Here is a 12,739-nt window from a genome sequence, read left to right as displayed (position 1 = left end):
TTGGGTTTTGGTTTCCTTTAGAAGTATATATAAAAAACTACATTCCATGCCATTCCACCACAGCCACAGTCACTCTATCCTGTTGATTTTGCAGTGGAACTGATCCTCTTTCCTCTGATTGCTATCACGCTTGGATTGTCTCCCTAAGGAGCAGTTTGGAGTTAGCTCATGTGCACATTGGTACAAATGACCTTTCTTTTTCGCAGTCAGTTAGGGACACTTCACTTGTTTTCAGAGGGACATAATGCATGAACTTTCCATAACAATTTATGGGATTCATCAATCCTGTTCAAACAAAGAATGAATTTGCGTAAACCAGATGACCAGAATGATCCGTCAATTAACTCATGGGAAAGCATCCACTTCGTTATTTTGCACTGAATACAGTATATCAACAATATCTTTCTTTCATATTGCCAAATACCACTTTTGCTGTCATGTGGATGTGCTGGCAAGCAGCATTTATAAGATTTACACAAACAATCATGACATCACAGATGCTTATCTCAGTGAATTTTAAAATCAACGTACTTGCTGGAACAAATGACCTTTTTTTTTTTGGTCACCTACAAAGTGGAGCTGTGAACTGGCTTATTGAGTACCTTCAAATGGTCATCTCCCTTCTTCTTACAATTACTCTTCTAGTCTCATGCGAATGTCAATGATGTCTTCTTCTCCACATTCACTCTGTGAAATAAAAGCACTCGCCCTTTTGACATGAAGGGAGTCAGTCAGCACTACCCTCACAACCCAATGTGGAACAGACACTCTGTAAAAGATTTGAGCTCTATTCTCTACAGGCTCAGGTAATATCCAAGCCTCAGAAAAAGACATCTCTGCCTGTACTGAGAGTTAACTGATATTTGATGTCACACGACCATCCATCAATGATAGTAGACTTCAGTCATCCCGGGTGTATTTCAGCAGAGTATTAGACATAAATGTATCCACAGGAAACTGGTGTGTACGGCACCATGGGCCATAAGGGAATAAATACCATCATTCACATGGTGGTCTGCGTCCTGAAACCTCACAAGGGCCCTGAGATTGATGTCAACACACTCAAGAGCCTTTCAGTCACTCAGCTCATCTTCATCGCTGAAGTATGCACTCTTCTTCACTTTGGGTCTCTTGGACATCGGAACAGAGCTAGATGATGCAAGTTCATAGCTCCCAGAGGCTACTATTTGTCTGTACTCCTCTTCTTCATGCTTTTCCCTCTGTTGGCAAGATGGGGGAGAGAGAGAAAATGATGCAGACACTCATTAATGCCAACTGATTATCTCAACTGTATGGAATATCTAATATTAACAGAACAAAGATTCTAAGGTGTAACTTCAATAAACTTTATAAAGTTTGACAAGGTTTAGTAACTTTTTTCTCAACAAGTTAGTATGGATAGTTTTCATATACAATCATCACTAAGTGGGATCAAGGAAAATCAAGGATTTAATGTCTGTTTTCATAAAAGCAGAGGATTGTCTCCATCATTTCTATTCCTGCCAATTTTTGATATATTTTTTTTTTTTTGATGTTGGAATGTCTTTTTTGTTCTTAAAGGAATTCTTATTTCAAAAACAAATACCAGAGCACGGAGGGCTGTTTTGAAAAGAAATACAATTTGCAGACATTCTTCACGAGCCATATACAAGATAGAAGAAATTGTCAGCTATACATTGTACAGGAAAAGATCAAACAACAGCATAGTAATAAGATCACTGCTAATGCAGGAAAACTGGTTACAACTTGGCAAAAATGGCTTAATTAGCTCATTCTTTATCAAACATCCAGTGGCTATTGGTCATTAATATTAAACTGCCATTTTTTTTCACAGAAATTCTGTTCAGTCTTTCCATGCTTACTCCAGTAGGGCTTGCCAGATATTTGAAACAAGGAGATTGACGATGATTTTCACTCATGAACAAACCTCAGAGCTGATGGCTGCATGAAGGCTCTCCAGGGTGGGGTCTTCACCCTCAAAGTCTGACTCCTCCTCACTGCAAGGTGTTGTGAGTGACAAGAAAACAGACATATTACCTCAAAAAATCTTTCATTTCCAAACAATGCAGGAGGTGAAAAAAAGAGAAACTGTCAAACAGGGTATTCACGGTATATTCAAGATTCTACATCATCTGCATGACAAAGGCTCATGAATTTCTTATTGCCCACCCTGTGACAGGATGTATTTCTTCACCTAATCACTTTCATTATTTGAATTAAATTTCGCAGCACAACTAAGTGCAAACAATCTCGAGTTCTATAATCAGGGCACTTGTTCATACATGTACATTTTAAGTAGTTAAGATTTAATAGTGCCAGGCTACACCTGGAACTCCAATATGAAGGGAAAAAGACCTTGTGAGGACCTTCCATACTGGGAAAATAGGATCCCCCCACCCCCCCCCCCCCCCCCCCCCAAGGAAAAAAAAAAGAATAATAATATGGCAATGTCTCAGTTGCATTAAGAGCAGTAAAGGGGGAGGACTATAATAAATGGCAGCAGAGACAGTAACTGAGTGATGGCATTTACAACCATGAACCCTCTCTAAACCTTATCCATTCTCCTGGAGCACTGCCAACATGAGGCATTTTTGACTTTTCATTTGTTAGACGGTGGATTGGAAAAGTGAAGAGACATAAATCCGAAACAGATGACTTCTGTTGTTTCATCATTGTGTTACACAAGTCTGATTCTAGTAGCATACGTAACGCAAATCTGACTCCAATACTGACATCTGAATCTCACAAGTGTATAATACCCATCTGACACAATATATGACATCTGGCTCCCAAATATGAAATCCATCTGATTTGATAAACTTCACAGCCATATCTTTTCTACATTTCACACGAATATACAAAAAGGGGGGCCTAGATTGGTTGCATCTCATGAGATGGATACAAGACTAATGAAAAAATGTTGATTTTGGAATGAAAGACTCACTCATCCTCATCTTCATCATCATAGTACTTTCTCTTGGTAGCTTGTGAGGTGACATCCTTCTGTTTCTTCTTCTTCTCCTTCTTGGGCGGTGGATCACGATCTCCTAGCGAATTCTTGGGACAGCAGTAGCTGAGGTGACCAAAGTCCTGTCAAAGACAGATAATATATCACAAATCACAAATTGTTGTTTCACTGAATTCTTAAGCTTTGTAATGATTTCACATAACTGCACGACTATGAAGAGAGAATTCTTTCAATCCATCGACTATGGTAGCCAAGAAAGTCATGTGAAAAGGCCTCTTGAGGATTTTTATCATCTCATTGGGAAAGGGGTAAAAGCAATGCTGCACACTGGCACTGGTCAAATGGTCCCTGACCAGTAAAAATCACTGTCAGGCCAGTAACTTTTTCAGGAATGGACCAGTAAACAAATGGCAAAACTGGGTACCTACTGGTCCGACAGACAGGTCAGACCAGTAGAAGAAAAAAAAATGGGTTAGTGCGCAGCCCTGGGTAAAAGGGAAATCAATATGATAAGTTACAGTATTTTGATTGATATCATTGACAGAAGGTTGGTAAAAAAACAAAACAAAAACAAAACTTGTGGACAGCTTTATCACTGAACTTTGTGTAAGTATGCACACAGCCAAAGAATCTCTACTAGAGTCAACCATTTAAGATTAGATGCTTCAATGCACATATTCACTGACCAGTGCTATTCATAGTTTTCAAATGTACCCTGCAGTGGGTAGCGAATGAATCATGCCAACCACAACATTATCAAATCTTTAATCTAGAGGATTGGGGTGTATTGAATACTTCTTATCAACTTGATACACTTGTTGTATATCATATATATCTTTATCTAAACTTTCCAGGTATGAACAAATAAACCATGCAAACAACTAACAATCAAGCAGTAATCCATACCCCGCACTCATAGCATCTTGATTTGTCGGGATAGTTTCTCCTACGGATGAACTCTGCAGCTCTGCCATTATCATCTGCTACAGACACCTTCCATTTCCTGCCAAACAGCTAAATACAAGGAAGCAAACTATACATTAACTTGTGCACTGACTTAATGATCAGAAAAAAAGGTCATAACATCTATAGATTGCATGTTTTCTTACTTACAATACTAGAGAAAAGAGTGGTGAGACCCATTCTTGCTGAAAACTCTTCATGCTTATGTTAACCCACTGAGACGGACTGATTTTGCTACAACACACATTTCCCATAGACACTTGCCCGAGTATACTCAGGACTCGTCCTCAAAGGGTTACGGTGAAGATATCATGAAATATGAAGAGGGATGGATGTTCACACCTTGTAAAAAAAGTGTGTATGTGCATATGTGTACAACATGTGTGTTTAAAAAAATACCTACAGGAGCCAATGAATTTTTTTTTTGGGGGGGGGGTGGGGGGGTTGTCGAAGCACGGAGAGAGGAATCCAGGTTGATACCCCCAGTTTAGATGGGAAGAATCTAAGGATGAAACCTTTGGAAATTCATGAGTGTTGTATTCTTTTTTGCTCAGATTTTGAACTTTTGGCAAACTAAAAACATTCTGTAACCCCCGAGCTAGAGAGGATGGCTTTGTAGAAAATTTGACAACCATGCAAGAATTCCATTCTTTTTTTTATTCCAATGCACACTGCGATGATAGAGAGAAGTAGATCTGGCTGGTACATGTACCACCAAACCTTCTCAGCACTCACCTCTCTCCCATTCAAAGACTTGATGGACTTGTAGACCGAGTCTCTCTGTTTGAAGAGGACAAATGCCACCCCTTTGCTTTTCCTGGTCTCCTTGTCCTTTACCACGGTTACCCTTCAAAATCAATGTCAAAAAAGAAAGTCGATGATTGCAAGCAATGAACCTGTATATTTCAAAAATCTACATTCAAGAGCAAACAATCACATATTTTCATAGCTCAAATAATGTATAAAACAGTACTTGTCTATAAATGTTTTGAACAGTGAGACATTATTTTCAATTAGGATTTAGAAATTGTTCTTCTCAGCTATGTAATAGTTGGTAAGATTTTCAACAATTTATGTGCATTTTATGCTAAGTACTGTACCGGTAGTTTTATTAGACCCTGGTGACTGAACTTGTATCTTTGACTACATCCATTTATCATCAATTTATTTGTAAACTATTCTCATTTGATATGTGTGCATGCATGTGCGCATGTTTTCTTTTTATGTGTGCTAATTGTGACTCACCTTGCAACTTCGCCAAACTTTCCAAATATCTGTAAACAAAAACGATAATAAAACATCATTAATTTGTGTGATTTTTCTTTAATAGTAAATGTGCCAATAATAACATTCAGCATGTGATACTACTAGTATGCTTTGAACTGCAAAGAACTCACTATATTACTCTCAGTATACATACATCCCCAAACAGTTTTGGTCTAAAATACAGGAAAACCTTGAAACCTTCCCAGCAAAATGTTGCTTAGAGTACGTTGTCACGGTAACTTTTTCCAAATTCTACCCTAGCCAGATAGGGTAAATACCCCAAAATTATGCCACTATCTCAACAACCCTTCCATCAAAATGATCTTGTGGTAACATTCCTTTGATAGTAGTGATACACCCAACATCCACACGCATGTGCAATAGTCCAAACAGAATGGAACACGACTCGATAATCATCAGCATAAACTGTAACCACACCCCTTTCACTCATAGAGCCGAGGGGTAAGTTGTATGTAGTTGTAGACAGAAAATCTGACTGTCTGTAGGAGTTTCTCGTTTTATAACATTTTTTTTTTACTTTTTGAAGTTTGAGGTCTCCTCTGGAGACAGAGGGAAGCCTGTCATGCATGTCAGTGCATTGCTTGCTGTAGGGAGATGCTCAACCACTGTCCTTACTAGTAGTAATAGTTTTGTCTATTGTGCGTAACCGCCATCTCTCTTGCATCAATAATTTAAAGGGGAAGGCTAGTAACTGATCAGTGGGAATCAGTGGAAATGCTGGGAGATGATTGTTCCAATCCTTACGGGATTCATTCAAGAGTTTATTGTATACCTGGTATCTATTGTTGTGTGAAAATGATTTGCTTCAGAACGGTCTCACATTCAAGTAATGTGCAGATTAATGCTCCGTCACTGACCAGGGACGCTAACCTGGAAGCATTAAACTGCACATTACTTGAATATGAGACCATTCTGAAGCAAATCATTTTCACACAACAATAGATATACAATGAACTCTTGAATGAATCCCATAATGATTGGAACAATCATCTCCCAGCATTTCCACTGATTCCCACTGATCACAGTTCGGGAAACCCACTCACAAGGGGGGCCCCTCCTTATAAGTAACCCGTCCCCCTTATAAGTAACCCCGTCCCCCTTATAAGTAACCCCCGGGGCACCCCTTATAAGGAGTCTCCATGCTTTTTTGCAATGCAACGCGAAAATGAAAGGACTGCGGCAATTCGCTTGATTATGTCCATAAAGCTTCACAAGTTTCCTAGTTACTCACGAAATTTGAGCAAAATCAGTTTGAGGCATCATATCTAAAATCATGGATTTAAATGCGATGTCAAACGACCCATGCGAATGCTGAAATGCGAGCGATTACTGGCGTGAGTGTCGCCAGGCGCGGCGGCGCGGCAATGCTTTAGTGCAGACGTGGCGACTGAGTACGTACTCAGTCGCCACGTCTGCACTCAAGCATTGCCGCGCCGCCGCGCCTGGCGACACTCACGCCAGTAATCGCTCGCATTTCAGCATTCGTATGGGTCGTTTGACATCGCATTTAAATCCATGATTTTAGATATGATGCCTCAAACCGATTTTGCTCAAATTTCGTGAGTAACTAGGAAACTTGTGAAGCTTTATGGACATAATCAAGCGAATTGCCGCAGTCCTTTCATTTTCGCGTTGTATTGCAAAAAAGCGTGGAGACTCCTTATAAGGGGTGCCCCGGGGGTTACTTATAAGGGGGACGGGGTTGCTTATAAGGGGGACGGGTTACTTATAAGGAGGGGCCCCCCTTGTGAGTGGGTTTCCCGAACTGATCAGTAACTAGCCTTCCCCTTTAAAGGACAAGTTCACCTTCATAAACATAAGGATTGAGAGAAAGTGGCAATATTAGTAGAACACATCATTGAAAGTTTGAATAAGATCAGACAATCCGTTCAAAAGTTATGAATTTTTGAAGTTTTTGTGCAGTAACCGCTGGATGAGAAGACTACTGCAGTGTATGAATAACTTAGATGTCACATGCGTACAACAATATAAGGAAAATATAAAGAGAATTTCACAAAATTCCATCTTTTGAAAAAAGTACACATTCCCCTCACTCGTTACCAACAGATGTTATGGGTAATATTATTCCCCCTGCCCTTAGAAAGAGGCAAGTCAAGTGCTCTTTTATTATGCGAAAAAAGTGAAAATATGTTGAATTTTCTTTTACATTTTCTTTATACTGTTGTACGCATATGACTCACAAGCTGTAGTAGTCTCCTCATCCAGCGGTTCCAACACAAGAATTTTAAAAATTCATAACTTTTGCATCCATTGTCCAATTTTCCTCAAAATTTCACTGATGTGTTCTACTAATATTGTTGCATTTTCTCAATCCTTATGTTTATGAAGGTGAACTTGTCCTTTAAGTTTGTAGATACATGTAGTCCTACTCCTAGCTAGACCGTCAAATTAAACTTTTCAAGCTTAAATAGTGAAATTATTAAACATCTGATTGACATGAATGTCCTCACCACACCAGCATTTAAAGTTTAATTGAAAAAAAAAAGTTTGAAATAAAATTTTTAATTCAATTTTATAAAAAAATCACAAAGATGTTGGTGAAATTTTTATGGAAAAAGACAGCTTCCTGCTCCTTGCTACGCTAATTTGAAACACGCCAATACAAGTCACTTAAGAGTCAAGACACTACATACACGTACCTTGAAGGCTGCATAGCCAGTGCCGAATATTAACATAAACACGCCTGTAAAACGTGGTAAATTTTCGCTGCATATTAAACTCTCACACAATTTATAACGCATGGGACTAACGAATTCAATTTGGGGGTTATTGCTTCAAAACATATCGTGCACAGGTGGTTTATCTTTCTATATCAGTTTGATAAAAATAATCAAAGAAAGTCTCACCTTGTACAAATCATTGTTAGTGAGAGTAAAGGGTAAATTTGAGACATATGCCGTGCTCCTACTTGGAGCAAGTCCCCCACTCATCTTCACTGGCAACCACAGCACCAAAACCTAAGTACAAATGTACTGTACACAGCACAGGCACTTGTACACTGCAGCTGTTGTTCCGTTGCGGATCGGATCGCGTTCATTGAGCTGAGAGAAGAGGGGAATGCCCGTTTGTACGTTTCGAGTGTAGACGCGCACGCACGCAGCAGGGAAGGGGCTTGGCAAGGCTGTGCAGTGCTTTTTGGTTGGTTGTGCGTACGTGCGACGCGACGGTCGCGCGTCGGTTACTGTCCCAGATTCGAATAGCACGGCTAGTGGTTGTGGGTGGGTAAAGCTGGCACGGCGGCGTGCAGATATCTGCAATGTTTTCTCTACTCTCTGCTAGTTGCTGCTGTAGCAGTGCTGCCCAGCTAATCTGGCCTAAATTTGAGCATAGAATCATCAGTGCAGGCGTCTAACCATTAAGATACTAAGAAGGTTTACTTATCTATGCCAAATGTTGTACCGGTACCCAGTTTTTTGTCGGTGAGTCATCAACATTTTTATCAACCCCTTAAAGTTAGAATCTGATTTAAATTGAATTAAATTTTAGACCTAACTCACACACAGTAACTGCTAACGTTTGATAGAGTGAGACAGTAACCAGGTAACAGCGACCAGCCCTGCCTGGCTGGCCTTTCCTTCACTTCACCTTCAACACTACTGATGCTGTGTTTAGCACAGCAGCTGGTCAGGCTAAACTCTGGGGGCATTTCATCATCGAAGCATTTTGTCCGACAAAGTTGTCAGACAAATTTGCTCTCCGCCAATCAACAATAAGGTTGTGCAAGAATTTCAGTAGCTTGTATTAGTAACACTTCTGTCAGAAAAACATCTGACCAAAACGCTTCATGAAATGCCCCAACCAACCAGGGCAGATTTCTGGATGGTTAATTTTTAAAGATGCGAGACAACTGGCATCATTCTTAAAGGTTGAGTTAGAATAACACTGATAGTGATGCATGGTCCATGGATATAAATAAATGAATTCAATTGTCAGCAGACATTTTGAGCATTATCAGCAGAACTGCCACTGTCGGCTGTCATTGTGAAGAATATGGAAATGTAGGAGTATGGTTGGGGCACCACTAACCGCAGCAGCGACCCCATACGGACAAATACGTACCGTAAAGGGGTCGCACAGCAAGGCCTATCCTGTCACGGAAGCACCTGATATGGCTTAGCATTTACGTGACCAGAGACCAAAATACAGGGTTTTATACTGAAATTAGTAGCCTTACTCTTAGATAAGATACTTACAATCACAGCAGGCGAAGTCGATTTACAATATGATCTGTTTTGAGAGCCCTGTGAAAGAGTTTATCCGAGGGTTTTAAAGTCCTACCGCATTTCGTATTGTGGTACGACTTACACAGCGCATGCGCGAATATGGATAAAACGTAGCACATACTATAATACGCAATGTATGCGTGTGGAAAATAACCCGGACGGCTCGCTGAGATCTGAAATGAATATTCATGAGATGTAACAAAAAAGAACGCATGCTGGGCGCTGATTTACTATCGGGCCTACCGGCACTTATTAATTTCGTTTTTAAAGCACATTTTGAATGTGTGGTTCATTATTTATTTGCAATAAAGGAAGTGCACACATAATGAACATCTGGAGATATGACGGATTAAGAAAATAACAGGTGATTTTCATGATAGAGGGTATGTTTGTTTCTTTGTTTGTTTCTTTATTTGTTTGTTTTTTAACAGTCTGCAGGGGCAATGTCCCAGATGTCTCATCTATAAATCAAGTTTCCTTTCACACTGTAAAATGTTGTACATTCACAATGGGCTCCACTCACAAGCTCTGCTTCTTGGGGACTCATATTCATTTTTGCTTCATGTTTATTATCTGCTGTGATTTGATTTGAATACACTTCTGTTACATACATGTCTTGTCTATTTTCAATGTTTCAGGATTGTTTGATTATTTATTAAAGAGACCTTTCTTTTTTCAAAGAATTCCACCGTATGGGAATCCTTTCCTGTCTTTTTCTTTCGGGCATGTCACTTGCTGTTTGATTGTGTGTGTGTGTCTGCACGCATGTGTGTTTAATGATTATTTGTGTGTAACAAGTTGGATGAACTGGAAGCTAAATTTCTATGTACTGTGATATACAGATCAATAAAGTTGACTCTGAGTAGTCCTTCATTTTCTTCATTCATTCATTCATTCATTCATAGCAATGGGACAAGAAGTGTCTTCCGAAATTTTTATATCAGAATGTCATTATTTCCTTTTTTTTAAAATCTGATTTTATCATTTTTGCAGTGTTCTCCTGGATTTTTTTTTTTCATTCTCATGAAATATAGATAAAGTTTTAGACTGGCTTTCATCTTAAAGGTATGATGGATTGGTTAATGAAAAACTAGAAAGTAACCCTTTCAGATCCATCCATATGGTCATGGGGATTGTATTCCACTGCTCCCTATGTCATTTTCAAAACATTTAGTGTCTTTTTTTTTGCACTATTATCGACACTATATCTAATAACACTATACACTCAATTATAGCTTCATATTGATATTGTTATTTATACATACGAGTGTGTGATACACCTTTTATGTATTGGTGATGGTAATGTACAAGCATATTCATACACTTATTCTCTTCCTTCTCATTCGCATTAGGAATAAAATAAGCACTAAATTATTATGTCATGTCCCTAGTACTCATTCTCATGATCGTGATACTATATACCTGGGGAGGGAAGGTGACAATAATGCAAGCCTTTCTATTCGTGTTCAATCAATAATCATTTTTCCTTATCTCATAACCATGCTTGCTTTAATTGATCGATATTTTAATATTATTAATATGTCATCAGAACCTGCCTTGCTTGATAAATTATATAAGATTATGATAGTGATATAATGATTATCATTATCATGATTTGAAATATCTAATCATAACTAGTACCCTGTATGGCTTCAGTTTGCTACTTTCACTGTACTTATTGATGCCATTGCATACTCACTTTATCCAAGATTTGGTGATGGAAACCAAAACAAACGCTCTTGCCAAACCCAGTTGGCAATATCATTAAGGTGTCCTTCTGTTTCACTGTGCTTTCCATTATTTCTACCTGCTCCTCTTTAAACTTAATTCCAGCCTCCTCCTCTAATTCCTTGATAGCATCTTTGAACTCCATGATGATGATACTGATAGCTATGAATGGTCCGAGAACTACGAGCAACATTGTACATATGTACATATATGGCAGATGACGTAAACATGAATATTCATTTGCGCATGCCCAGATCAATTTACTTACGTGATATTTTCAAAATGGCGAGCGGCAGTGTCGATAGTGTCGAGTGGGGTTCCAGCAAAGATGATGGCGATTTCTCTTGTTTTCGGAGGTAATGGTGAGTAATACATAGTCGGCTAAAATATTCAACATTATGGTATTACAACATGTGGCTTTTTGTTGCGAATCCATGTGTCGTTTTGAACGGTGAGTTTGTGACAGAATTGTACGCGTCGCAGTACTTCCTAAAAATCGCATGGGATGCTTCGGGGCGCTGTTACTGTGTTACAGCGCCCCGCGACGGGGTTAGGGCACCACCTATCCGCAGGGCAACTTCCCATCGGCACCCTGCGTATCATGGCTGTTTGCGTATAGAACGAAAAGGTACGCGCGGGATTAAGTGTCATTAGCTATAAAAACAATAAAAACGAAGAAACGAAAATCAAACTCAAACAAACCAAGCTAAAAATTACACATCCGCTCGGTAACGACGCATGGCTGTGAAATTCACGTGTATTACCTATGGCCTGTGAAATTCACGTGTATTACCTATGCTGTGAAATTCACGTGTATACCTATGGAGGAGAGGGGGTGCCGATCGCAAGGTTCCCTTTTTAGCTGCGCGAAGAAAACGGAACGCACGCACTAAAATTGCGCTATTTTAAAACGGAGATTCATAATCAACGAGATGGTCACGACATTCAAAACTGCAGTATTTATGGCATATTTGAGGTAAGAATTAGGTGGATTTGTATTATATTTTTAGAATAAACAAGCTACAGATCCGTAGGGTGACGATACGTGGTACCCCCAACCCTACTAAGAATAAGGTTCCTAACAATACCTGGCACAGTTTCATACAATTGACTGTAGTGACTTATATCTAGGTAAGTTCTGTCTTGTGTGAACTGAAAAGTTGTATGCCAGTGCCCAGCAGGTGTGGAGTCATGTTAGGTAAGGACTGATAAGGTTGCCTGCATTTCCACATCTGTGAATAAATCAAGTTTCATGTTGAAAAAAAAATTGACTTAAAGTCCACTGAATGCCAAATCATACACTACAGTAATATTCAAGGTGGAAGTGTGCCATACCCAAAGATTTTTTGCTGATGTTGATAGTATTGCTTTTCTACCTCTGTTCTGTAGGGCTGCCTTGCCATAATGCCTGCATGCATCGATTGAAGACACGTTCCAAGATGCCTACATCAAATGACCGATGCTAATGAAGCTGTACAGAGATCAGAGTACCGGTACTCATCAGTGCATCCAGAGTTCTTGAGGGACATACTGAATACAATAGGAGAAT

The 12,739-nt window shown here is 39.3% G+C and overlaps 1 protein-coding gene across 1 annotated transcript; it reads right to left on the bottom strand.

Moving 5' to 3' along the window:
• Positions 1–566: 566 nt before the first annotated feature.
• Positions 567–8,169, bottom strand: LOC139737966 (zinc finger CCHC-type and RNA-binding motif-containing protein 1-like). The gene is made up of 7 exons (XM_071648634.1): positions 8,086–8,169; positions 5,177–5,205; positions 4,667–4,778; positions 3,875–3,982; positions 2,945–3,090; positions 1,928–1,997; positions 567–1,220 (listed from the first exon to the last, which is right to left on the bottom strand). Exons 1-7 carry the CDS (start codon positions 8,167–8,169, stop codon positions 1,074–1,076), a joined length of 696 nt encoding a protein of 231 aa, XP_071504735.1. The 3' UTR covers positions 567–1,073.
• Positions 8,170–12,739: the final 4,570 nt, after the last annotated feature.

The sequence above is a fragment of the Diadema antillarum genome, unplaced genomic scaffold (assembly GCF_040938485.1).
Source record: "Diadema antillarum isolate AM-2024a unplaced genomic scaffold, OU_Dant_1.0 seq00000717_RagTag, whole genome shotgun sequence".
NCBI lineage: Eukaryota > Metazoa > Echinodermata > Echinoidea > Diadematoida > Diadematidae > Diadema > Diadema antillarum.
This window is presented reverse-complemented; position numbering and strand designations above follow the sequence as displayed.

What these genes read in the sequence shown, in the direction of transcription:
- LOC139737966 (XM_071648634.1), bottom strand. Translation starts at nt 8,169, where the DNA reads ATGAGTGGGGGACTTGCTCCAAGTAGGAGCACGGCATATGTCTCAAAT. An exon ending in CAAGATGCTATGAGTGCGGG is followed by an intron (nt 3,091 to 3,874) that starts GTATGGATTACT and finishes TGTCTTTGACAG; the next exon opens with GACTTTGGTCACCTCAGCTA. An exon ending in ATGCAGCCATCAGCTCTGAG is followed by an intron (nt 1,221 to 1,927) that starts GTTTGTTCATGA and finishes TCTTGCCAACAG; the next exon opens with AGGGAAAAGCATGAAGAAGA.